The sequence below is a fragment of the Otolemur garnettii genome, unplaced genomic scaffold, assembly GCF_000181295.1.
Source record: "Otolemur garnettii isolate 467f Iridium unplaced genomic scaffold, OtoGar3 scaffold00011, whole genome shotgun sequence".
NCBI classification, from domain to species: domain Eukaryota; kingdom Metazoa; phylum Chordata; class Mammalia; order Primates; family Galagidae; genus Otolemur; species Otolemur garnettii.
Genome location: NW_003852406.1, coordinates 23916863 through 23944754, shown reverse-complemented (window position 1 = coordinate 23944754; position 27892 = coordinate 23916863). Strand labels below are relative to the sequence as shown.

Genomic DNA, 27892 nt, shown 5'->3' with positions numbered 1-27892 from the left:
TCTTCCACTTCCACTTGTGACCCACCTAGAGAATCCAGGATAATCTCTCCATCATAAGGTCTTTTATCTGCAACACCAATTCCCCTTTGTCACATAACCTGAAATGTCCACAGATTCCTGGGAATAGGTCATGGGCATCATAGAAAAAATGCGAGACCATTATTCTATTCACCTTGGAAGTATCAATTTTACTTGAGGCTGGCACTCAGGGCCCCATTCCCCACTCAGGCCTGTGTTCTGACTCTGGCCTCTCACCCTGCTAAGCAACCTTGTGAACGTCTAGAAATATGAACTCTAACACCATCCTAGGAGGTGGGGAAACTGGGCTGTGTCTCCATGCCCCAGGGACCCCAGCTTCCCAGCAAGGATTCTGAACTTCTGCCCAGTGATCCCAAATAAGGACCTAGCAACACCAACGGAGACAGGTCCCCCAGGTAGTCTCAAAATATGTGAGGCTCACAGGCACATGCAGTTACCTGTTCATCACAAAACCTTCACCACCAGGGCCAAGGTCAAGGGCAAGGATGGCCCTTCTGCAAACTCTGGCTGAAATTTTGACCTGTTTTTCCATAAAAGGCTGACTTTGATACTTAAGAGAACCAGATTCAACTGGGATCATAACAAAATAAAACCACACCTTAATTGGAGAAAGGCTTGGGGCATTTGCCACATTTTATGTATTGCCTGTAGGGAGTTCCAAGAGGCAGATTTTGGTTAAATATAAAAGGACTTTTGAACAATCAGAGCTGTCTGGGGTTGAAAAGTCTGTCTCAAGAGGAAGGCAGTTCTATCCCTCTGTTCATGTTCAATTCAGGTGTAGAGTGTGGTTCAAATAGAGGCCCATAGGAAGGATCCTGGTCTCAGACCCAAACTGGAGGGAAATACACCCAAGGAAGCTCCTCTGTTGTCCCAGTGAGATGCTGGCACTTTGACACTCACTTCTTAATCCCCATGGTCACGATGAGGGGATATAGTATTAGTGCCACTATATGGATGAAGAAACCGAGGTGAGGGGCAGAGACCTGCCCCAGGTAACACAGCTTGTGCAAGGCTGAGCTAGGAGGACACTGTGGGTCTTTTTCTGTTCCCTTCACCTCTCTGGTGGGAAGTGGAGCCTACAGGGTCTTGATTCGCCTTCTGACTTACTGAGTTTATGATAGCACCGAGAGTGGAGGCAAGAACGCTAAGTTTATTTTGTATACAGAGGCAGCTTTAGGTATCATCTCCTTTAATCCTCTCCACTTTTCTATTACCCTCACTTTATATGTGAGGAAGAGGAGACTCTCAGAGTTCAAGTAACAATGCTCAAGACTACAGAGCTGCTAAGTGGTAGATACAGAATTCAAAGCAAGTCCAGGGCTCTCCCCACTACCCCTTCATGGATGCTGCTTCTGAAGCCAGAGCTGCCGAGTGTGGGATCCCAGCTCTTGCCTGACACCTGAAGATGGATAAAGACTTTCACGTGTGTTATCTCAGGTGCCGACACAGAGAGTGGGCAGGTAAATGGCCTTGCTTTCAAGAACCACATGCAGGTGGCTCTGGAACATCTGTCACAACTGGAAATGGAAATGTCAAAGTAAGTGAGTGACTAAAAGATTAAAAAAACTGGCAGTGGGTGATTATTCCAAGATGTTAACATTTTGCCCTCAAACATAGGTTTTAAAACATTATGGGTATCTCTCTCTTTCTCACACACACACAAATAAATAAATAAAACCCTTCCAAAAACAACTAAGGTTATTAAACAGGTAATTTAATAGAAGAATGCTATTATTTTTAATTATGAAGGTTTTAATTTCCCTTTTCCCCTCCATTATTTCTGCTAATAAGCTTGTCATCTGGGCTGGAACTGATTATGAAAGGTTGGGAAAAGATTTTATTACCTAGAATAACATTTTTCTACATTTTACTTTCCAATTTTGTGAATTAAATGGAGTTTCTTTTAAAATTAGGACACAATTCAGAATATTACCTCAGGATTAATTCATTTGAGCGTGTAAACGCTCTCATCTTTCGGGTGAAGTCTGGGTCCTGGTGATGAGTAATTCTCCCCAAACTGTTAAAGGCAGAAAGGGACATGGTCTTTGCAACCTGTGGGAACTATAGGGAAATTATGAGACGAGTTCTGGATGGAGCTTAAAACAGAAGACTGGATTGTAAAGCTGGTTAGTAAATCAGGATCATGTGCTAAGCGCTTTATTGCACGCAAAGGGATCCAGTTGGGAACTGTGGAGCATTAGAAATAAAGGGGAGAAATACAGATTTGTGCTCCAGGATCGTTTTTCATTAAAAGGGAAGGTAGAAGCAATTATTGTGTAGAATACACAAAGATGAACATATCTAAGCAAAACAAACATTTACAACAGACTGTAACTCAAGCCGTAATGGCAGCCTAAAGACGTGGCTCGTAATAGATTCCCAGTAAATGTCTGTCGAGTGAATAAACAAATAAAAGAATGGACAGATAGCTACAATTTGCACTTATAATTTGCAGATATGTGCACTCAGATTATTTTTGACCGATTAGTGTTTGACACAGATCAATTTCTGAGATAATAGTTTTTAAGTTTAGCTCATGAGCTCAGCCCTTTAAGTGGTGTCTTGTTTTCTCTTACATCTGTTTCCTAAAAATAGAGCGTGCTGTCAGCGGGAACAATGATGCCCTCGTTATGGCTTCCCGATCCAAACAGCAAAGATCTCACAACTTTTAAAAACTAAAGTCAGTCATAAATTTATGCAAAATAAAATTATCATTTATTAATAAAACAGTAGAACATAATGACAGTAAGAGGTGGGCTTAATAGTCCCAAAGAACAAATAAATGAAGAAGGTGACCATCTAGTAAAAAGTCTGCGGTATAATTTTTATTCTCTAGTGGTTAATAACCACCATCTGCTTTATGGTCAGAGTTGACTATGAAACATTTCTCAGCTAAATGTTGGAATGACGAGTGACGGCCAGCATTGGGGCCTGCTACTAGCCAGGGCATGGGACTGCCCATTGGCTTGGTTACTGTTCATCTATGCACTGGTGGACTTCTCCTTTATGGTGGTCAGTTGGTGAGGAGTAACCAGTTTGCAGGTCTACTAGCCATTCATTAAGTGCAGGGGTTGGCAAACTATATCCTGTGGACCAAATACTGCCTACCATCTGTTTTTATAAATAGAGTTTTATTGGAAACTGTCACTGCTTTTGCATTACAACAGGAGAGTTGAATGGTTGTGACAAAGTAGCGCATGGCCTGCAAGGCCTACAATATTTCCTTTCTGGCTTTTTATGGAAAAAGTCTGGCACAGAATGGCTAGAAATTTTTACCTTATCTTACTGCTACTTTCCCCCCAGAAACTGAAGCAACAGAATGCACTAATAATTCCTGCCACCACCCTGCCAACTTTGCTTTCCCTCAAGCACAGCTCTAGGGATTCTTTCTTCTCTCCTTGTTCTTATCACCCAAGCTTAACAGTATGGCATCTGTGGGTAAAACATCATACTATCCCTCTCTCTGTCCCATTGTGTTCTGATTTCATGGTTTATACCGTGGGAAGATGGGACTGATGAAATGATGAAGGAACAGTGCTCTGAGCATCTCAAAACAAAGGTTCTGCTAAGCGGAGAACAGTCATCTTTTTGGTGTGTGATGTCAGCCTATAACTCTGATTCACTCATTAGACAGAGGAAACTTCTCTTACTTTTCTTCCTCTCCTTGGCCCTGGGGATCACAGAGACCACATTCTTCAAGGCAATAAAATCAGATATTAATGGCACAAATATAAGTACTGAAACAGTAAACATTAACAAATGCCTTAAATAGTTCCGGGTTAAAGAGTAAATCAAACTTACACGGAACAAGTATAGAATTTCGGTTTTGGAGGTTGAAAAAAGTTCTATAGATGGGTGGTGGTGACGATTACACAACAATATGAAAGTACTTAATGCTGCTGAACCATACATTTAAAATGGTTAAAATGGTGCATTTTATGTTATGTATATTTTACCACAACTTTTAAAATGTTCATGTTAGGGGAAACTAGGGGAAGGGTCTATGGTCACTCAATACTATCTTTGCAATTTTTCCCTAAATTGAGTATTATTTGGGAGTAAAAAGTTTTTTTTTTTTTTTTTTTTTTTTTGAGGCAGAGCCTCAAGCTCTACCCTAGGTAAAGTGCCTTGGCATCACAGCTCACAGCAACCTCCAGCTCCTGGGCTCAAGCGATTCTCCTGCCTAGACAGGCACCTGCCACAATGCCCGGCTATTTTTTTTGGTTGCAGCCACCATTGTTATATGGTGGGCCTGGGCTGAATTCAAACCTGCCAGCTTAGGTGTATGTGGCTGGCGCCTTAGCGGCTTGAGCCACAGGTGCTCAGCAAGTGAAAAGTTGTTAAAAAAGGGTGGTGCCTGTGGCTCCAAGGAGTAGGGCGCTGGCCCCATATACCAGAGGCAGCGGGTTCAAACCCAGCCCTGACCAAAAAAAAAGTTTAAAAAAAATTATACATACTTAGAACAGAGTTTGTCAAAGTGTCGTCCTTAAGCTCTTTCAGGGGTCTGTAAAATCAAACCTATTTTCATAATAACACTAAGATGGTATCTGCCTTTCTCTCTCTCATTTTCTCATGAATGTAGAGAGCTTGACAAATTTACTGATACAGTTTCAGATTCCACATTAAAACTAACCTTTAAGAAACTAACACTTTTCTAGGTTGGTGTAGCATCAAAGGGAAAGATCCATAATTATATGAAAAGACTACCAAACTACTTCTCCATTTTTCCATGTGAAGCCAGGTTTCCTTCATATACTCCAGCCAAAACAACATGATCACAATAGATTGAATGCAGAAGAAGCTCTGATGATCCAGCTGTCTTCTCTAGGCCTCCCTCCCATCCCAGCCTCCCAAAGACATGAAAGATACAGCATTTACAGAACTGTAAAATGATGCTTGCTACTCTTCCCAAAATGTTTTCACTTGGAGAAATAGCCACTTTTCTAAAGAACTGTTACTGTACTACATGAGTTTTTGTTATTTTAAAACAAAATCATAAATTTCAAAATTCAGTTTAAATTTTAGATATTATAGATATCAATAAATATAACTTACATAAACAAAAGGTCTCTGGGGTGTTCAATACCTTTTGAGAGTGGAAAGGGATTTGGAGATGAAAGTTATTTGAGAACCACTCATGGAGAAAACAGATGAATGAAAATGCCACTTATTGAATTGATGAGATTTAAATACTCATTTCTTTTAAAACAAGGTAGAAATCTTAAAACAAAAGTTTATGCATTCGAAAAAGAAAAACACATATTAGAACCTGAGAGATCATCTCCAGAAAACTTTAAACAAGCAAATTTAATAAAGAAAAAATCAACAGAGCCCAAATAAGCAATATTGCAACTAAAACAGAGAATAGATGTCACTGAAATTATAAGTGCATTATATATGGAATTCTATACTAGAATAAAATTTGAAACTCTCCACGAAAAAGTAAGTTTAAAAAATTCCTGAACTGGTAATTAAGAAAACATCATAGATGAATAGCCACAGAAGAATTTTTAAAAGTTAGCAAAAATAATTTCTTCCCAAAAGATTTTACACCAGATGTTTTTTTAATTAGTAAATTTTCATACACATCTAAAGGAATAGATCATTACCTAAAGCCTTTTCAGAGCATATAAAAATTGGAAAGCTAACCTAAGCTGCAGGAAGGTAGCACAAATTGAAAAAAAGAGGCCAATTTCACTTCGGAATACAGATTTTTAAAAATCCTAGGTACAGTATTAGCAAACTGAATTCAACAGAACATTAAATGAGTCACTGACCAAGATAAGCAGAGTGTATTCCAAGAATGCAAGGATGATATCATATAGAAAATTTTAGGAAAAAGATCATTTAAATAGAAGCCAAATGACATATAAACTCATCCTGGTTAAAACAAACAAAAAAAACCTTACAAAATTAGAAATAGATTTTCTTATACCACTAAGGAACATGAAATCATATATTCATTGAACATATTTATCGAGCATACTTCTATCTTTCCTGATAGTGAAAATTAGTGGCATTCAAATTAAAATCAGAGATTGAGTGTCTGCTACCACTTGTTCACCACTGTTTTAGAAGTTTTTGTATATATCACTGAAAAAAATCAGAGTTAGGACTATTATAAACGAGGAGGCAATGTTATTATTTCTGTATAATATGATCGTATCATTAGATTACCATGAGAATCAATTAAAAATACTCAGAATTTATAAAAGTTCAACAAAGTGGCCAGATAGAGGTAAATAACAGAAATTCATAATTTTTCTGATAACAACTTTGAAAATAAAATAGAAATAGATTCTGTTCTTCATCATCATCATTATTACACAATGAAATACAATTAAATACTGATGACCAGTCTTCACAAGAAATGCAGAAAATCTATATGGGAAATGCACAAATTTTGCTGAAAGTAACAAACTATTTGAATGAATATAAAAAATGCTATATTCTTAGACTGAATGTCTAAACATGTTTACTGCCCACAAATTGATTTACAGATCTACTCTTTGTATGATTCAGGTTCAAATTCAAGAAAACTACCAAACTCAAATAGCATCCTACAGTTTCGGCTAGTCACTCATTCTCCTAGTCCCTTGTTCCATTTTCTTCTTTTTCTTCTTCTTTTTTTTTTTTTTTCAGTTTTGGCTGGGGCTGGGTTTGATCCCGCCACCTCCAGCATATGGGGCTAGCGCCCTACTCCTTTGACCCACAGGCGCCGCCCAGTTTTTTTTTTTTTTTTGCTTTTTTATTTTTTATTTTTTTAAATGGAGGAGATAGAGTCTCATTTTGTGTCCTTCAGTAGGGTACATAGCTCACAGCAACCTCTGCCAACCCCTGGGTCCCTGGGTTTAAGTGATTCTCTGGCTTCAGCCTCCCAAGTAGCTGGGATTACAGGTGCCTGCTAGAATGCCCGGCAATTTTTTTTGGTTGAGATGGGGTCTCACTCTGGCTTTCCTTCTGGCTCATGCTGGTCTCGAACCTCTGAGCACAGGTGATCCACCCGCCTCGGCCTCCCACAGTGCTGGGACTACAGGCGTGAGCCATCACGCCCGGCCGTTCTTCTTGTTTTTTAAAAGACAGGGTCTTGCTCTGTTGCCCAGGCTAGAGTACGGTGGTGCCATCATAGCTCACTGCAACCTTGAACTCTTGAGCTCAAACGATCCTCCCTCCTCAGCCTCCCAAGTAGCTAGGACTACAGGTGTGGCTAATTAAAAAAAAATTTTTTTTTTTTTTAGAGATGGGGGGAATCTCATTTATGTTGCCTAGGCTGGTCTCAAACTCCTGGCTTCCCTCCAATCCCAGCCTCCCAAAGTGCTGGGAACCACCACACTAGGCCTGTTCTATTTTCTTTATAGCACCATCAAAATTCTTTCCGTTTGTTGTCATTAGAATGTGTCATCAGGGTCAGGTGTGCCCTTGTTCTCTGTGGTATTCCCAGTGCCCAGAACAGTCTGTCACACAGTAAGGGCTCAGTACATGTTTATAGAATGAATTTAACACAGGCACGTGAAAATACCAATAGGATTTTTTTTTTCTTGAATGTGACAAAATGGTTTCAAAATTCACGTGGAATAGAAACATGACAGATTATCTATAAGGAGGGGAGATTTGCCATGTTAAATATTAAAACACATTTTATAGCTATGATAGACAAAATACTGTGTGGCACAGAAATTATTTGACACATAATTGGAACAGAACAAACAGTCATGAAACAGACGTCCCATAAGTATGATGACTTAGCGCATTCCGAACATTCCAATGTTGAACAAACGAGCCACTCAACAAATTGAGTGGGAAAAAATTGGCTACATATTAGGAAGAAATGCACCTCCTCATTTTGTGCTATACTCCAAGGTAAATATTAAAAATCATGAGGAAAAAAAAGCCAGATACAAGATAGTATGTACTGATTTATTCCATTTATACCATGTATAAGATTTTTAAAAAACACTAAAATCATCTATGGTGTTAATGATTAGGGTAGCGGGTCCTATGCCAGGGTGGGGGGATGGTCAGTGATTGAGGGAGGACCTTGGAAAGGGTTTCTAGGATGCTGATAAAGTTCTATTTCTTCATCTGGGTACTTTCCCTGAGTATTCATACTTAGTACTTCACCAAAATGCTTGTCTAACAAATAAGAAGTGCTAGGCCAGCCCATGGCTCTGCTTGGATATTAGGCTTCTGGCACTTAAAACAGGCATCTCTTTTTCACTTGTGCTTTGAGAAGGGGAATAAAGTTCTATGATGAGAAGTTTAACTTATTTAACTATAACGAATTAAGCATGGCCACAAAGACCTTGGGTTGAACCATGTCTCCACCCCTTCCAGGAGGTTCTGCACCACATGGGCTCCAAAGGGCCCCATGCTGAGGAAACATGTACATGACTCACATGCTTACAGCAGAAATTTCATTGTTGTCTGGATCTCCGAGGCACCACTGAATATTTTAAAGATGAACATACTACAGAATATAAAGTCAGCATTCACATTTAAAGTAGGGCATACAATTGCCACTCCTCATTCTTGCCCAGGTCTTACATATAAGCAATGATCAACTTCTGATTGCACCTGTGAACATTTTGGTACCACCTCACGCCAATTAGCTGACTTAGGGGACACCTCCTTCAGTGGATATGATCCACACAGTCTTTGATCTTATTTCACTGTCAGTTATAAGGGCGAGTGCCTAAAATTATGATATTGACTACTAGCTTGACATGGTTAGAAATAAATGGCCTGGCCAGATGTGGTGACTCACACCTGTAATCTCAGCACTCGGGGAGGCCGATGTGGGCAGATTGCTTGAGCTCAGGAGTTCACGACCAGACTGAGCAAGAATGAGACCCTGACTCTACTATAAATAGAAAAATTGAGGCTAGAAGATTGCTTGAGGCCAAGAGTTTAAGGTTGCTGTGAGCTATGATGATGCCATGGTACTCTACCCATAGTGAGACTGCCTCTAAACAAGTAAATAAATGGCCGTTAGCTTTTGGAAAGATAAGGTCTCAAAGTGAAAATGTATGGATTTATAACCAGAATGTTTGGATAATGATGACAATAAAAAATTTATAATAGTAACATCTGATATTTGTTAAGTATAGTATTTTGTGCCCATCACTGTGCTGTTTTACCAGTATTATCTTTTTTAATCTTCCCCACAAGCCTACGAGATAAATGTTATCATCAATTCATCTTACCGAAGAAGAAAATGATAGATAGAGAGGTCGAGTAACTGAGCAAAGACCAGAGAGCCAGAAGTTGCACCGCTACTGCCCAAGACGGTCTTTAGAGAGTACCTAGCCATATACAGAGCAATGCCTTCCTTAATCAAAGAAAGCAAACTGCTTCCTATAGGGTTCAGATGATGGAAATACCAGATAATAAGGGGAAAAACAGATTCTGAACGAGCAGACAAAATGTGCCCCCAAACCATAACAGATATAGGTGTGACTGTGAAGGCCAGAAAGGAAGTTACAGGGCAGGGCTCTGTGAAAGCACATTTTCCAAGGAGAAAAATGAATGATCAATTCAGACAGAAGGAGTGGCTCTTTCCCATGCTGACATTTATATGGTTTCAAGGAATGGTGTCTGGCTTGGAGAAAGGGTAGGGTAGACTAAGGAGATGCCAACAGTTATTCTTAGAGCTGTTGATGCTAAAATAGCCAAAGGAGAGCTAAGAAAGGGCCAACCATGAGGGGGAGAAGGGAGGCTGACCTTGAAAGCCCACCCCTTCAGGGATTTATCAGCAAGAATGGAAGGTGTGGAAGTAGAGCAGAACCTGACTAGACGTCCGCTTACGGGAAGAAGGAAAAGGGCTTCTCAACTTCTGTGGGAAGAAAGTGAGACGGGAGAGAGGCAGGGGCAACCTTAGAAGGCTGATCTCATGTTTCTGAAGCTCTGACCCTCCAGAGACAGCAAGAGAGGCTTCCAAATGAGAGCGACCACCACGGAGGGGCAGCAGGTGGGCCGCCCCAGCTGCTGGTTCAGAAAGCCTCAAGCCTCATGATTATTGTTTTTCCCAGGCGTCACTTCTCTTTCATTAAGTCAGCTATATTTACTAAATGTTGTATAAACCTTAGATAGCGCTTCTTGGGGCTTAACATGTATTAATGCCCTAATGTGGTAGCTCAACACATTTCAAAAAGCAAGACTTTGATTCAAAGAGGGAAGGCTTAAATGCACTTCCCAGTGAGTTAGGGAACAGACGGTTGGGGGGGACAGCAATACCCTCCGAGTGACACACAGATAATGGGTTCTGAGCTATTCCCCTAATCCAGGTAGGTCACCTGGGAGTGATTAGCAGCCCAGGAGAAGATGCTGTCTGGAGGCGCCTTTGCCTAGAGCTGGCTGGGAGATGTGACCAAGGATGGAGGTGTCAAATCACTTCCATAAAAATCCCAAACTCAGGTTGCTCAGCAGCTGTTTCCTGCACTTGAGGAAAGCATCCCATTAGGTGTGGAAAAGCAGGTGTGGGCGCTTTGCATATTTCTGAGATAGACCATACAATTAAAAGCAAGCAAACAAACAAAAACCTCCCCCAAACAAACCCCCCAGCTTAACTATTCCCCACAAAATGAAAGGCAAACCCAAGTGCAAACAGGGGACTCAGCCTTCTGTTTCCAAGGCAGCAGGTGCCAAGGACAGAGCGGGAGTGTGAGACAGCCGCGGTGGGGTGGGTGGGGTCCACTGCAGCTTGCCCTAGTGTATCTGAAAGCTTTTCAAGGCAAAGCGACTGTGAAAGTGAAGAGAAAGCCCCTGTAGACAGATGTAAGCACATCAGAGCTTTCCTAAATCAAAGGGCAGTGCTGTCAGACACCAGGTGGAAAGTATGTAATGTGAAATTAAGGCCAGGAGCTCTACAACAAACAACAGCATCTTTCCAAGTCCCAACGAGGGGCCACGGGCTCCTTGGCAGGGGATCTTTGTTTTGTGGAGCTTTGGCTTTGGACAGGAATCACATAAGCTTTGTGTTGAGGAAAAGGCGAGAACTGAGTCCAAATAAAAAAACAAACACTGGATGGTCACCTTCCTCACCAGCCAGCATTGGGGAGGGACATCCGGCCAGCATGCGGATATCACTTTGGACTGTCTGTGGCTTGACTGTCCTGAGGCTGCTGTGACCTGCAGCCCAGACCTGAGGAAGGCCACAAAGCCCATCTCAGCGTCTTGTCCTGGTGCCCAAAAGCAGAACACTGTGTCACATCACCTGCTTAAATTCTCTTTCAGAAACACACTTGAGGTCTTGGCGAGGATGTGGAGAAATTGGAACACTGGTGGGGAGATAAAATGGGGCAGCCGCTATGGAAAATGGTTTGGCTGGAGGTTTCTCAAAACGTTAAATATGAATTACCATATGACCCAGCAATTCCACCCCACGGTATATACACGTAACCCAAAAGAAATGAAGGCAGTGACTCAAACAGAGAGTTGCACCCCAGTCTTCCCAGCAGCACCATTCGAGGTAGCCAAAAGAAGGTAACAGCCCAGTGTCCACCCACAGATGGATACACACAATGTGGAACACACATAAAAAAGGAATGAAATCCGGATGTGCAGCACGACATGGAAGAATCTTGAAAACATCATGCTAAGTGAAATAAAACAGACACAAAGGCCCAACACCATGTGGTCGCACTGGCATGGGCCCCAAGAGAAGGCAGATGTAGGAAGCACCAGGCCCAGGGCCTCAGGAGGAAGACAGGGACTTATTGTTTACTGGGCGCAGCTTTTGGGATGATAAAAATCCTGCAGATGGATGGGGTGATGGTGGCATAGCACTGTGAATATACGTAATGCCACTGAAGTAAACACTTAAAATCATTCAAATGATAAATTTTACACAGATATATATATATATATTTTACCATGATAAAAAAGAAACCATCTTTGATGTTTTAGTCCCCCCAAATGTTCTATGCTTTTTAAAAATTTTTTAAAAAATTTTTTATTAAACCATAGTTGTGTATATTAATACTATCATGGGGTACAGTGTGTTGTTTCCATATACAATTTGAAATACTTTCATCCAATTGGCCAACACAGGCTTCATGTCATTCTCATAGTTGTTGTGTTAAGACATTTATATTCCACATTCAGAAAGATTTACACGTACCCTTATAGGATAAATCATAGGCGTGATCCTAGCAATCGCCCTCCCTCCACCTACCCTCCCCCTCCGCTTTTTAAGAGCTGGATACTCTTAGAAAAGCTAGTTTCAGAAGCAGTCTGCTGAGGCGAGATGGTGAAAGTGCAGTGACTAAGCTAGAACTATGGCAGTCGGGCCCCAGGAGTCACGGAGTGGGGGGCGGGCATGTGATTTTAGTCAAGTCTGAGATAAGGGCAGGGTGGAGAAGGAGGCAAGAAGGCTGCAGGGAATTAAGGGGACACGTTTTCCTTCTTGGTGTGGGGAGAGGGAGAAAAGACACACATCCTCATCCCACGCCCACCACATTTTCTTGCGGATGGCACAGTCACACCCACAGAATGCAGATTAGGCGTGAGGCCTGAATCCGGGGTTGAGTCCTGACTCCACCACTCACAAATTGTATACCACAGGCAGGTCCCTCCACCACGGCGGGCTCAGTGTTGTCATCTATAACACGCAGGTGATGACACTAGGTCTGCCTGTGTGAGTGCTGTGAGGGTGAAATGATAGAGGCGCTGGGCCAGGATGCCAGTGGTCCAGTGAGTAATAACCTGACTCCAGTATCATGAGCGGGGTTGTACGACCAAGGTGGGCTCAGCCCCCCAAACAGACCACATACTCACCCAGGGGCCACAGGAGAGCCAGTGCCACCCTGTTCCATCTCCTTAGCACAGTTTTTAGCTCAGGGCAGGTCCTCGGGAGAAGTACTGTCCAACCCTGGCCTGTTGGTCCTCACAAGGAGTACACGGCCTCACTGTTCTCAGACACGTAAACAGATGAACTATAACAAAGCCTGGAGCCTGGCAAATGTAACCTGGAGATACGATCAAAGTCAAATGAGAATCCAAAGGAAAAGCTACTAACTTTCTTTGTTTCTCCATTTTTCCGTCTTTATTCTTCTGCCATTATTAAGAAAGCAAGAAAGGATGGGCAGGTTACAGAGAGGCGTCTTAAGCTGGAACGTCTGGCGCAGGGGCTGCCTCACAGCTGCTGAGAGATAAGCAGCCTAGCGGCCCTCTGCCAACACATTGAATGAAATATTGAAAGTAAATGGAAGGATGGGGCTTGGACTTGAAGCTAAGGGCTCAGACTGAGCTGATGAATGTAAACTTAATGGTAGATCAAAGTCATCCCAACAGCACCTTAGATATTTGTTATTACTTTTTAAACAGCATTTTGAAATAAAGGACCTGTAAAACGTCAGCACCAAAAGGGATTTTAGCGACCACATAGGCCAGGCTTTCTTTCTTAGCACTCCTGAGGTTTGGGGCTAGACAATTCTTTGTTGAGGGGGCTGTCCTGTGCACTGTGGGGTGTTCAGCAGCATCCCTGGCCTCTTTCACCAGATTCCAGCAGCATCTGCCTCTCCCTCCTCTGCTCCAGTTGTGACAATCACAAGTGCCTCCAGCCATTGTCAGATGTATAGGGGAGGGGTACAAAGTAGCCCCAGGTTGACACTTACTGGCAGAGAGAAATGGTCATTTACCCTGGAGGGACATTGCAATCACCTGAGGAGCTCAAAAAATCCTGATACCCAGGCTGTACCCCAGACTAATTAAATTTGCAGGTGGCACTCGGGCATCGTGTATTTCTAACAGGCCTTGAACAGCATGCCTCTCACGATGCCTGTGTGCAGCTGGGTGAGGGCCACTGGTCCAGGGAGATGCAGGGACTCACAGTTATGAGATGCTAGGTATTTTACCTTCATCATCTCATTTAAAGTTAATCGGTCTGTGAAGCTCTATTTGTGCTCCTATTTTATCTGCAGGGAGACTGAATCTCAAAAAAGGTTAAAGAACTTGTCCAAGTGTATCCTAGCTGGAAACAGCAGCTCTGCAAAGGCCAATTTCAATGGAAGACAAAGCTGAGAACTGGAGACTAGACGGGAGCAGAGCACTGGCGGCATCCTGGGAGGGCTAACACGTCGTGACGCCCACTCGGTGCTAACACATCAACGAGCGCCCACTTGTTGATGAAAGTGAGGGCAGCACCGGCGACACACTGGACGTGCATGTCTACTTTGTTTATCTTTTTGGTTCTTCTGGGTAAAGAGAATGACTCCTAGACAGACAGGTGGGTGGAAAAGCCATCAGGACACACAACTCGAGCAATTAAGTTATCAGGTAGGCTTTTGATGTTTAAGAAGAAAGGGACACAATTTTACACCTGGGTTGGCATAATCCTGAAGGCTTCTGGCAGTGAGGCAGAAGGGAAGGCTGTTTTCTATTTAGCTGTTGCAAGGAAAGCTTGAGTTCTGTTAAGCAGTTGTTGATAAATATTAGAGCTTGGCAAAGGGCAGGAAAGGTATATATAACACTCATTGTAATACTAGGTAAGTCATGTTTATTACCCTATCGAATCCTTGCATAGCTCTAAGGATGGTGATTTTGTGTCTGTTTGTCTGTCCTTCCTGGGCCCAGGGACACTCAGAGGAAATCTGCCTGACAAGCAGCCCAGCAGCATGCTGGGTTCTGCTCCATTTGGAGGAAACATCAGTTGCAAAAAACAGATAAAGGTAACTGTGAAGGAAACCTACTTAATAATATACCTATAATAAGCAGCGATCTACTAACTTTATAAATACAAATGGACAACTAAGAATCAATCCTTAGATACTTGTGAGAAAGCAAAAACAAGGTCAGGTTCCGGTAAAAATTCTTAAAAGCAAGTTACAGGAAGAAAATTCCTTACTTTCAAAAAAAGGTAGCTATTAGAAACCTCAGCAAACACCTATATGTATTAGAGGCATTCTTATTTTCAGGAACAATATAAGGAAGCCCATTATCATTATGGTTATTCCAAAATTTTTTAGAAGTCTTAGACTCTAAGGGCAACAAGACAGGAAAGAAAGGAGAGGTAGAATACTTGAGAAAAAGATAACAGTTTCATCGTCTATAGATACCATGACTGGCCATCTAGAAAATTCAAATGAAACAACTGAAAATTTATCAGAACTACTGAGTTTAGTCACATATCCAGATACAAAATAAGGACATAAATAAACTGATTTCACATATATAAACATGACTAATTGAAAACAGAATGGAAATAAAGATGTCATATACTATATTAGCAAAAACTGTAAAGTACTAAAAAGTAATCTTAATAGAACATATGTAAAGTCTACATAAAGAAATTTTAGTAAAGAAGGTAAAATTGGAGACATCCTATGTTCCTGAACTGAAAGAGTCAGTGTTGTGAAGACACCTTTTCTGCTTTAAATTAATCCATAAGTTTATTGCAACCCCAATCAAAATCTCAGAAGAATTTGTATTAAGTTTGACAAACTGATTTCAAAGTATGTTTAGAAGGACAAATGTATAAAAATATCCAAAGAAATGTAGGAAACGAACATAGTGTTTGGGAAGGAATTTGAGGAGGGGGCAGAGAAGTGAACTACAAAAGAATAAAACATATGATAAAACTACTATAATGAAAACAATATGGTACCACAGAAGATCAATTCAGAGAATCCATAAGCCTATGTACATTAATATTTCATGTATCTTAGAGATGGTATTTCAAATTAGTGGGGAAATTTCATAAATGATGTTGGGACAACAGTCTATTTAGAAAAAGAAAGTTGACTTTTACCTCATACCACACGGGGAAATTAATTCCAGATGTTTTAAATATTTAAATATAAAACTACAATGTTAAAGTAACAGAAGAACATATTAGAGAATAATTTTATAATAATTTTATAATACTGGAGGCAGGCAGGAATTTCCCAAGTAAGAAAAAACAGCCATGAAAGAAGTGATTGACAGACTTGACCAAATAAAGATTAAAATTTTCACTACAGAGTAATAGATAGCATAATCAGAGTTGGAATCACCAGATAAAGACTAATATTTTCAATAGATGTGAACAGAAAATGGTTATTACTCATAACATCTATGAATTCTTCAACACAATTGAAATATGGCAAGTTCATAGAAATAGTACAAAGAATAATAAAAGTTAGTGATCAGGAAAAGAAAAATAAAAAAGTTCCAGTAAAAATTAAGTACATTCAAAATAATTATGGTAAGGGTGTGGAGAAAGGATTCTTTCATGTACTTTTGGTGGAAGTGTAAATCGGTATAGCGACTTTGTAAAGGAATTTGCTTTATTTTTGAGACTTTTAAGTGTGCGCATTCCATTTGACCTACAAACTCTACTTCTAGGAGTCTATCCTACAGAAATATTGACACAAGTATGAAAGGATATACATGTTGGGATATTCATGGAAGCATTACTTGTTGGAGTAATGCTTTCTTTAAGTTTTCTTCTCCAAGAATCTGCTCTATTTCTTCCAGAAACAACTTTTCCACGTATTTATCTTGGGCTTTGTACTTCATCCTATAGGCTTTTAAAAAAATGTCTAGTGATCCTTGGTTGTCCCTTCATGTTATTTTCAGTTACCCATTATTTAAGAGAAAAGCAATGGGAAGGCTTCCGGAGAACCTTGCACACATCATTAGGACTTGGTAACAGGCCACGTTCTGAAAAGTGAGAGAATGGGGTGCCAGTCAGCAAACTGCACCTGTCTCCACTTCAGAAATGAATCTTGAAACCTTGGAGCACCAACCTCTCACCCCTGCCCCACTTCCCTTTACTTTCTGGATGAGGAGGTAATGCCAGCATTTTGAATGGTATGCGGGGGCTCCTCTTTCTTAGACAGGTTTCTTTCCCTCATCCTCCTCCTATTTTCAGCCCCATTCTCCTCTTCTACCTTTCATCATACCTGTTGCCACCTGAGCTCAGAGGTTCGTGGGACTCTGTCTCACAGTCTGGGGACCCCTCATCCCAGTCCCCTCTAGGAGTTACCTAGGCCGTGTGAGTGAACGTTCTCTCTGCTCTTCTCTGTGAACGAACATTCTTCCATCTGCTTTCTGTCTTCCAAAAATTCGTCCACTGATGCTCCCCTCCAGTATTCTTGGTGGTTGTAAGTTATATCTTTTTTTTTTTTTTTTTAATCTCTTTAGCCTATAGCTCAGTGGTTAGGGAGCTGGCCACATACACTGGTGGTGATGGGTTTGAACCCAGCCGGGGCCTGGTAAACAACGACAACTATAACAAAAAAATAGCTGGGTGTTGTGGCAGGTGCCTGCAGTCCTGGCTACTTGGGAGGCTGAGGCAAGAGAATCACTTAAGCCCAAGAGTTTGAGATGGCTGTGAGCTGTGACACCATGGCACTCTACCAAGGCACTCTACTCTCAAAAAAAAAAAAAAATCTCTTTAGCATCATTTAGATGGAATCTTAGGAGGAAGGGAAAAAAACTCATGTGCCTTGTCACAAAATCTAAAGTATGATTCGTAATATTAGAAAACTAGAGACAATCTCAATATCCTTCAATAGGAAAATGCCTAAATAAATTAATTATATTACATCTGTTGTATGATATATTCTGCACTCAAAAAAATAATGAATTAACTTTCTATGTATTGATATGAAAAGATGCCCAGGATATAATACTAAAATGAAGAAGCAAATCACGACAAATGTGTGTAGTAAAATCAATTACAAATATATATTTATTTGCACTTACACAAAGAACTGTTAAAAGTGGTTGTTTACGTTCAAGAGGTCTTTGTACTTGAAGGCAGTGGATCAAATGTGGGGATGGCGTTTAGATCTAATATTGAAATTGAACTAGAAATTTTTACAATGCATGTGAAAAAAATCTTTGGAATTAAGTGTCATACAAGCATAAGACATATGGAAAACTACTCAACGAATGAAGTTTGCAAATTATAGATGATTCATGACACTTCTTGATTTTTTTTAAATGCTAACCATTAGTACTGTTTAAAAGTTTTACAGAAAGAACATGCGTAAAAGTAAATGGACTACTTGTTTATTTTTGAAAACTTACAGATATTTAAAAATTCTCTCTATGTCTAAAACTCCATGACAATGTAACATGTTGGCAGGTAACACAGGTCTTGTATAATCAATTTTCACAAGGAATGCTTTTATGGCTGATTTCTTAACTGCTGCCTAATGACATTAGTAAACTCAATTGACCAAACTATGCTAAACTTTGATATTTCAGCTAAAATAATTTTACATTTTATTATTAAGAGGTAAATAATATAAAATGTCAGTCATTGTAATAAAATTAGTTTGAGCCCCCCCCGCCCCCAAACAGCAGAGTTCAGAAGAGTGGTTCTCAACCTATGGATTGCAACCCCTTTGTAACAATGAAAATTCATCACTGCATTAGGAAGGTTGAGAACCACTGGTTTAGAATAATTCACATTCAAAAGGAGAATTCAAAGCTTATAACTGATAAAGGGACCTAAAATCATTCCCATTAAAAAACAACCTAGGAGGCAGCATCTATAGCTCAGTGGGTAGGGTGCCAGCCACATACACCCAGGCTGGCGGGTTCAAACCCAGCCTGGGGCCAGCTAAACAATGACAACTGCAACAACAACAACAAAATAGCTGGGCATTGCGGTAGGCGTCTGTAGTCCCAGGTACTTGGGAGACTGAGGTGAGAGAATTGCTTAAGTACAAGAGTTTGAGGTTGCTGTGAGCTGTGACACCACAGCACTCTACTGAGGGCACCATAATGAAATTTTGTCTCAAAAACAAAAACGAAAACAAAAAACAATCTAGGAATCTATAACCCACTAAATAGTCTATAATTGGAAGCATGTAAACAAATACAAATAAACAGAAATTTGGAACTCAGTTCTTCAGAGTTACATCAGTTTCCAAGCTAAAATGAAGCAAATAAGCATCTTGTCTTTTGAAATACGTGCACCATTGAATGCCACGGTTTCCTCAGCTCTTCTCAGAGAAAACAGTAAGCATCACGGTGAGTTGGCCTCTCCGCCCGGCTCTGCACAGACCTCAGGCCTTTAGAGTCTGAGTGAACAGGCCAAGTCTTGACAGTCAAACTAAATTAAGCCATAAATTCAGAGTTAGCTTTAAGGCACCATCACTATTAACATATCATCCAGGACTTCTGCTATACGTGCCTCCTTTTCTATTTAGTTTTTAATATTTAAATTTCAATTTTCATATCTTACCTCTGTAACTGTACCTCATATTTGTAAGTAACTATGAATCCTTTGAAGCAAATACATAAATAATGTTCAGTTTTAAAAGTCAGAGAACTCTCAAAAAAAAAAAAAAAAGTCAGAGAACAATGTATGTGAACACACTTGGGAGCCTAAAGTACTATCTGTGTATGGCATGCGGGCTATTATTAAGTGAGGAGCCTATGGTAAGTCATTTAAATACTGAAGCCTCTGGAAAATCCTTAAAATGAGGTGATGAAACCATCTTCTCCTGCACTAGCAGTACAAATCTGTCTTCATAGAAATTTATTTTTTGTTGCTATCACATTTGGGGAGTCAGTCTTTAAAAAAAATAACCAGTATTTCATAAGCAAAGTTTGCTTTGCATTACAAGTAACTAGAGGTCATTATGGAAAAAAAGTTCTGGAAAAAGACTTAAGAAACTTGCAAATTTGTGCGATTTTTAAAAAAGCAATGATATAACTTTGAACTATTCATTTCCTTTATATTGCCTAGTCTACAGAACAAACTTAAGCAAATTGGGTGAGTCGATTTTGTGTATCAAGTCAAATTTTATAGAAAATACAGTTTACGTAGCCAGAAACCACAAGATAGGAAAACCAAAACCTTCATTGTTACCTGGAAAACTGTGGAGAAACCCATCACGTACCTCTTTGCAGGGGGTTTTAATGTTTGACAATGTATAAAGTACAAAACAGTTGCCAGAGTGTACAAAAATTGCTAGATACATCTGTGTGCTAATGACGTACAGATAATCTCAAGCAATCCTACGCATAAAATACACAGACTTCACAGAACAGGAGATTCAGCAAGAAAAGTGGATTAGATAAAGGGTACCCCTGAAGAGAGAAAAAAACCACCCCAACCAGTACACACTTTAAAAGGATGAATTTTATGGTACATGAGTCATGCCTCAATTAAAAACAAGAGAAGACTAAAAAGACCATCCCCTGCGACTTAAGTGCTATGGACGAAGCTCACCTTCTTCACCTCTGGCCTCTCCTTTCACCAGACACTGCTCTTTGGCTTGTGCTCTCTCTCTTTGTCCACATGGCACCACATAATGTTGCCATGGACCCTGTGGATTTCTCATGCACCCCACCAATCTTTGGGCATTGGACCTTGAACTTGACTTTCGAAATCCCCTCCCCATTGACTCTTAGCACATCCATTTTCCTTCTGTCTCTTTGTCATCTTTTTTAAGGAGAGAGGGAATTTTCATTCCACAAAGTTTTGATGTCCTGACAAGCTCTCTAAGTGTCGTGGGCTCTATTAGGTCCTGAATACTGTTATCTCACTGATTCTCACAACTACTTATGAGGTCAAGATTCTTATTCCTATACGCAGATGAAACACCAAGGCTCTGAGAGCTTTTTCCATTCAGACATCCACTGGATATTCACCCAGAATATCTATTTTATCTTCGGTGGGCACAGCTTGAAAACTACTTACTGAATAGACCCAACTATAGCCAGGGAAAAATGACTAAAAGCAACAGAAAGCTAATAAAAAGTGGCATTGTTTGCTGGTATATTTGAACACAATCACATTTCAAATAATCCCCAGAAGAACATTTTTCCATTCTAAGAGACAGGATATTTATGGAGATGTGATCTCATAATAGTTCAAAAGAAAGGAGGAAACACACAAAGAGTATTTTTTGCTATTAAAAATAACATACAAGCCACTCACTGGGAAACTAGGCTTTCTGCCACTTTGGTGGCTCCTGGGTTTGCCAGAGCAATTGTAATAGTTTTCTACTTTAGCTGCGTTTATCTCAGAGTCCCATCTGCCTTCCCTTCCTTCGCCAGCCCATTAAACTAGGTGAAGTTAGTTTTGGCTGTTTCTGGGTAGAAAGAGATGCAGAACATGGAGTTCCCGGCTCTGGGGTTATCTTCTGGGGTGATACTGATACTTGAAAGTTGCAAACTTTGTGGGCTTTCAACTGCTGTAGCCATGGACTACTGCATGGCCAACGTGTCGGGAACTTGGGTTCCGAGACTGCCTGTGGGTATTATCACACCCAGAACCAGATTGCCGGGGTTTGAATCCCAGTTGCCCTTCATGACCTTGGCACGTTACAACCTCCCTGTGCCTGTTTCCTTATCTGTAAAATGGAGATAAGAACACAGCCCCTGCACACTGAGGCTGTTGAGAGGGTTCCAAGATTTAATATATGGAAAGCTTAAAAATAATGTCTAGGGCAGCGCCTGTGGCTCAAAAGGGTAGGGCGCCGGCCCCATATGCCAGAAGTGGTGGGTTCAAACCCAGCCCTGGCCAAAAAAAAAACTGCAAAAAACCCCCCAAAAGTCCAGTACATAGTTTGTGCTAGGTAAGTTTCTGTCTGATAAATAATTTAAAATATAAATGAATATTGCATTCATTAAAAGCCTTTCAGGAATGGCTCCCTATAGTATGTTGTTAAGTGATTTACACATGTCTATGTGAATTAGAAATTGGCAAAAACTAATTTGCATGACTGCTTTGCATCTGATGGAAGGTCAACAAAGGTCTCTTTTTATAAGAAAACAGGTTTAAAATGGTCTCTCAATATTGATATTGTCTAAAAGGATTGTCCAGGGGTCTATAGCTGTTCAGAGGAAACACCTACAGGCCTGTTGCCCTAGGCAGATGAAGCAGAAAGAAGTGAAAAACTTTTGCTTTAGACTCCAGGGGGTGAAAGTGCAGATGGATCAACTGCCCCGACTGCCTCAAACCCCAATGAGGCAAAGCCTGGCAGACCTCCCGGCTTACAAAGAGCCTCTCCCATTTCAGGGTGATAATTTGGTCTGTTATCTATTTCATAATTACATTTCTCTTGGGAGGAGGAAAAGCTGGTTTAAATGCATAGAGATTAAATGTTCACTTGCAAGAAGGATTCTCCCCACCACTTTCTCCATCCAAGCTTCTCATGTCACAGGGAAAGCCAGGTGGAACTCAGCATTCCCCACTCCCTACGTGCCCAGGATCTCGGGATGCTGCTGTGTCTACCTCATGATCTTGAAAGGAATACATCAGCTAGCAGCGACAGGTGGCTTTCTCTAGAAAAGGACTGGGCTTACCCAAGTAGTTGTTGCTCTTGTGCATCTCCGTGATGTTGATCTTTGTGGCTCCCTGGGGAATCTCCACAACGCGGTGGTAGCCCAGGCTGGTGAGCGCATGCTTAAACACGCCGGACACCACCTGACAGCCAGTGTTGTCACCTCCACACACCCCGCATTTGTCCACGACTTTGTCGGAGCCTAGGTAGTCGTCACAGCCGATGCTCTGCGGAGAGGCAGAAAACAAAGAGTCTTGTTGCTGCGTGTCAGGAGCACGGGGGAAGGAGGAGAGGAGGGACGGCTGAGGATCAGTGGGTAGGACTGGAAGTGACCTTCCTCCTCCCCGTCCTCCCCCCAGGTTCACACTTCTCTTCACACAACAGATGTGCACACGGCACCTACTCTGGGCAAAAACGTTCTTTTCTAGTTATTCATGAAATGTACATTCTAGGAGTAGGGTGGGTAGATGGTCAGGAAAAAAATAACATAGGGAAGAAGACTAGGGAGGACATGGAGCGCTAGAAATTGATTTACGCAGGCTGAACATGGGCGCTGTTCAGCAAATCCCTGGGTCTCTGGGAGAGAGAGGATGGTCCATTTGGGAATATTTACATGAAAAACCTTAGAACAGTGGTGCTCAACCTGTGGGTTGCAACCCCTTTGTAACAATGAAAATACATCCTGCATATCAGATATTTACATTACGATTCATAACAGTTGCAAAACTACAGTTGTAAAGTAGCAACGAAAATAATTTTATGGTTGGGGGTCACCACAACATGAGGAACTATATTAAAGGGTCGAGGTGTTAGGAGGCATTAGGAATGTTGAGAACCACTGCCTTAGAACCATAATAACCCCAAATCGGAGCATGCCCCCAAGTCTTCTGTTTTAAATTATAGACACCACAAACACCTAGCAAATACCCACCCAAAGTAGTACTCCCTGGCCCAGTTTCTTAGGAAATTAAATCAAATGGTTTGAGAGCTGAACCTCCACCAATAACTGTGGCTCTGAGATGCTGAACTGGGGGACTTCCATTGGTTACCCCAAAGCACTTTTCCCAAAGCAGAAAGATAAGGTGAGCAAGGGCCAGAAACATCAACAAACCACATGATTTGCTTCTAAATCAGGGAGTTCTTTGTACAGCCCATCTCATGGGTGTTTAGAGGAATTCTGACATTTCCTGAATCTCCCTCCAAAACAAGGTCCCCATTACTCATCCTAACATCTTTTGGCTTTATCTGCCGCACCCCCCCATTCATGTTTCTGTTGGGGCTATTTTATTTTGTATAAAAAATTAAACTTTGAAACAGAATGGAGTGATCTTCATGGAATTCTCCTTCTGGAGATTTCCGCTTCTGACTCCAGAGTTCACGATCGTATGTTCTGAATCCCACACTAGGACTCATGTTCTGAACAAACAATTCTGTCACATTTCTATGGTCAGCTGGAAGTGAGCAGATTGAAGTTTGGACAATGAAGTATTGGGATTACAGGTTTATTCACTGGGTTCTGAGGATATGGAAAGATGTGAAATCAGAGTGGCATGCTACAATTTGGGACACATGTTTGCTGAATCACAGGCTTGTCTGTGTTTCTGAACTCTAACAGCACTCGTCAGGTCACATCTCAGGGACAGAGTGGGCAGCAAATCACTCAAAGTCCACTTTTGATTTTGTTACACAACCCTGGGTCTGGTCCTACAGGTCAAATCCAATAGGCAGAGTCAAATCCAAAAGTGAGCATTCTTTCCCTTTTAACTTCACCCTTGATTGCCATCTCTCTGCAGGCAACATATTATAATTCTGCCTTATTGCTTCCATATTCCCGAGTGCACACTGGTCCATCAGGAATAACTGATCTCTTCACAAATAGCTTCTCTGTAAAACATTATTCCTGACAATGATAGGACATCATCTCAAGATGTTTATCCACCCCGGTTAGCCTCTCCAAATGCCGTGTTTACTATGTATTTCTCCTCCCTCAAATATTTCTCGCCCCTGCCCCACGCACATTGGAGTATGAAAATAGGGAAAATGTTTTTTATGCATCATTTCCAGACCCTTAAACCCTTGGATTCTACTTTGTATTGAAACAAACAAATAAACAACTGCTACCACCAACAGGGGTCTTGGAAAGTAGAACTCCCATTGTCAAGGCAAGATTCTAACTGAACCATATATAAAAAATAACTCAAGATAGATTAAAGACTTAATGTAAAACCTGAAACCATAAACATTCTAGGAGAAAATGAAGTAAAAACTCTTCTGCACGTTGGCCTACGCAAAAAATTTATGACTAAAATCCCACAGCAACAACAATAATATATGAATCTTTTTTTTTTTTTTTTAAGATAGAGTCTCACTTGGTTACCCTGAGTAGAGTGCTGTGGCATCATTGCTTACAGCAACCTGAAACTCTTGCCTCAGCCTCTGGAGTAGCTGGGACTACAGGCACCAACCACAACACCCGACTGGTCTCGAACTCCTGAGGTCAAGAAATCCACCACCTTAGCCTCCCAGTGTGTTAGGATTACAGGTGTGAGGTACTGGGCCTGGCTATAAATGGGACTTAATCAAACTAAACAGTTTCTGCACAGCAAAGGAAATAGTCAACAGTGTGAACAAACAACCTACAGAATGGGAGAAAATATTTGCAAACTCTGTATCCAACAAAGGGCTAATATCCAGAATCTACAAGGAACTCAAACATATCAGCAAGAAAAAATGACCCCATCAAAAAGTGGGTGAAAAACATGAACAGATTTTCTGTTTAGAAGAAGATACCCAAATGGCACTAAAATCATTAATGGCTCAACATCATCATTAATCATCAGGGAAATGCACGTTCAGACCACAATGAGATACGGCCTTACCTTTGTCAGAATGGCCATTATTAGAAAGTCAAAAAACAATAGATGTTCATGCCCATGTGGTGAAAAGGCAAAGTTTATACAATGTTTGTGGAAAGGTAAACTATTGCAACCTCCATGGAAAACACTATGGAAATTCCTCAAAGAACTAAGAGAAGACCTATCCTTTAATCCTGAAATTTCACTCCTGAGTATACCCAAAGGAAAAGTCACTTCATTAAAAAAAACAACTGCACCCAAATGTTTATTGTAGCACAAGTCACAATTGCAAAGATATGGAACTAACCATTGTGCCCATTACGTCATTAGTGGATAAAGAAAACGTAGGAGATATGGGTGGTATATGGGCCACGCCTGTGGCTCAAAGGAGTAGGGCACTGGCCCCATATACCGGCAGTGGGGGATTCAAACTCAGCCCCAGCCAAAAACTGCAAAAAAAAAAAAATGTAGGAGAGATATATATTCCATGGTATATATTATGAGCCATAAAAGGAATGAAATAATGTCTTTTTACCCACTTGGATAAAACTGGAGACCTTTACCCTAAGTGAAGTATTTCTGGAATGGAAAAACAAATTCATGTTCTCATGCATAAGTGGGAGCTAAACAAGGATACACCTCACCAGACAGTAGTGTAATGGACATCTAAAACTAAGAAGGGGGTGAGGGATAAAAACTTGCCTATTGAGTACAATGTACACCATTCTGGGGGTGGATGCACTGGAAGCCCTGACTTCAGCATTATACAATTCATTCATTTAACAAAACAAAAAAACAAAAAACTCCCCCTGTATCTACTGAAATTTAAAGAAAGATAAAAATTAAAACCAGTAGATTTAAAAAATATTCTAATAAAACTAAGGAGATGCCTCTGACTGTGGTGGATGAAGAAGATAGCCAGGAAAGCAGGTCGGCACCCACTTCCTACCCTGTCTCATGACACGTCACCTCTTCCCCTTTCCCAGACTCCAATCCATTCCTCCCACCTCCCCTCAACTGGCCAGACTGAGCTCATTCTCATAGGTGTCCTCCAGGTAAGAAGAATGCTGTGTTCAAAGGTAGGAAGGAACACAGCATGTGTACAGCCGAGGCTGAAGTGCAGGGCTACAGGCATTGGCACCACCAGATGTCTGGAGGAGGGAGGGCCATCCTCAGACTTGTTTTCCAGATGATACTTTGGCTATGTGCGGTGTGTGGTGTGGGCCCTACTTAGACTGGGGAGAAGAGGCAGTCTAGCCAAGTCTGTCCTGTAAAGAGGATGTAAGGGATAGTTCAAGATAAATGACAGTGACTAAAGATGGGACAAACATCACAGCAACTCTCATCTCCAGCCCAGTTAATGGGATTATTACAAGGAATTTGCACAAACATGGGTCACTCTACACAAACACAGATGCAGACAAAATGTTATTTGATCTTGTGACTCAGACACTGTATTAAAATACTCTGCAGAATTTGATGGACTCCCCGACTGGACTTCCTGTCCAGCACGGTCACTCTGGATGAATCTAGACATGGGGAGGGAAGGTGTGGCGGTTTTTCCCTGGTAGATATCTAAGAGGTTGGCTTCAGTAAAGCATATGGCCACACAAGTGACATCGGCCTCCGCAGAGCCCATTAACGGTTTCTTCAGAAACCACTGGAGCACCTGTCTGGTGTTGTAGATGCCACTCAGGCTCCTGAGACTGAGTTGCCATGGAGTTACCAAACATCCCCCTCCACTTCACAGAGAGGGCGGGACAACCCAGAATTAGAACTGGCCGGGCAATGTGTAGGTGTTCAAGATGTTTATTTTTAGCTCTGAGGTCACAGGCAAATTACACATGTGACAACTGTCCCTTCTCCTATTGAGAGGATCAGGTGATCTAATGAGAGACAATTTACACTGGCTATCCAGGAGGGTATGGATGAGGGAGTGATCCTTGCACCAGTTTCTGAATGACAAGAAGGACCAGCCATGACCAGATCTAACCATATAAACATACATCTCATCACTGACATTGCTGAGTGACCACACTAGGCAGGTCATCTGGGAAATCCCAGGCTGGTTCAGACACAGCCTCTGCCTTTGGGAATTTGAGTCTAACGGGGGTGATTAGACACACACAGGTAATCACAGGCTACCTGGCAATGAAGAATTACTGCATTCTCTACGTCATGCTGGGATAGGATCAAGTCTCCTTCAGAAAGCTGATAATTAACAATGAGTATATTAAGTTGGGAGGATGTTGCAATATCTCAGTCTGAACTAGGGGTCAGGATATGGAGTAAGGAGGATTTGAGAGACACTTAGGGTGGGAGGTAAACAAGCCTTTGTGACTGTCCTTGTCCTTCTTGCCATCTTCCACAACATCATAATGTCTGACAGTTACCAGGTCTTTACTATATTCTAAGTCCTCTAAACCTATATTTTTGTCATTTAATTAAGAATTAATTTATTCTTAGTGTCTTTTAGGAAAGTGTTCTGTGAAATTGCTAAAATCTGTAGAAAACTACAACTTAGGAGAGAGGAAAAGGTAATTTGCCCAAGGCCCTGATGCTCATAGGTAGAGCTGGGATTTGAACCTAGGTCCCAAACCCATGTTTTTAACTATTATGTAAAAATTGGAGGCCAAAGGATCAGAGGTCAGGCTGAGGGTGCAGCTTTGGTGGAATGGATGGTGACAGTGACCTGGGTATAGAGAAACAAGTTCAAAGCATGGTTACCACAGAGGACTGGAGAAAGCCAGGCTTTCCGTAGAATGAAGG

At 41.2% G+C, this 27892-nt stretch overlaps 1 protein-coding gene across 2 annotated transcripts in view; it reads right to left on the bottom strand.

Annotated features, from left to right (window-relative positions):
* Positions 1-27892, bottom strand: part of THSD4 (thrombospondin type 1 domain containing 4) — a 590530-nt gene that overhangs the window by 79318 nt on the left and 483320 nt on the right. For both annotated transcript variants that reach the window (XM_012801851.2, XM_012801852.2), the window contains one exon: positions 22291-22495. In XM_012801851.2, coding sequence (XP_012657305.1) covers positions 22291-22495 — 205 coding nt within the window. The remainder of the gene's footprint in view (positions 1-22290; positions 22496-27892) is intronic.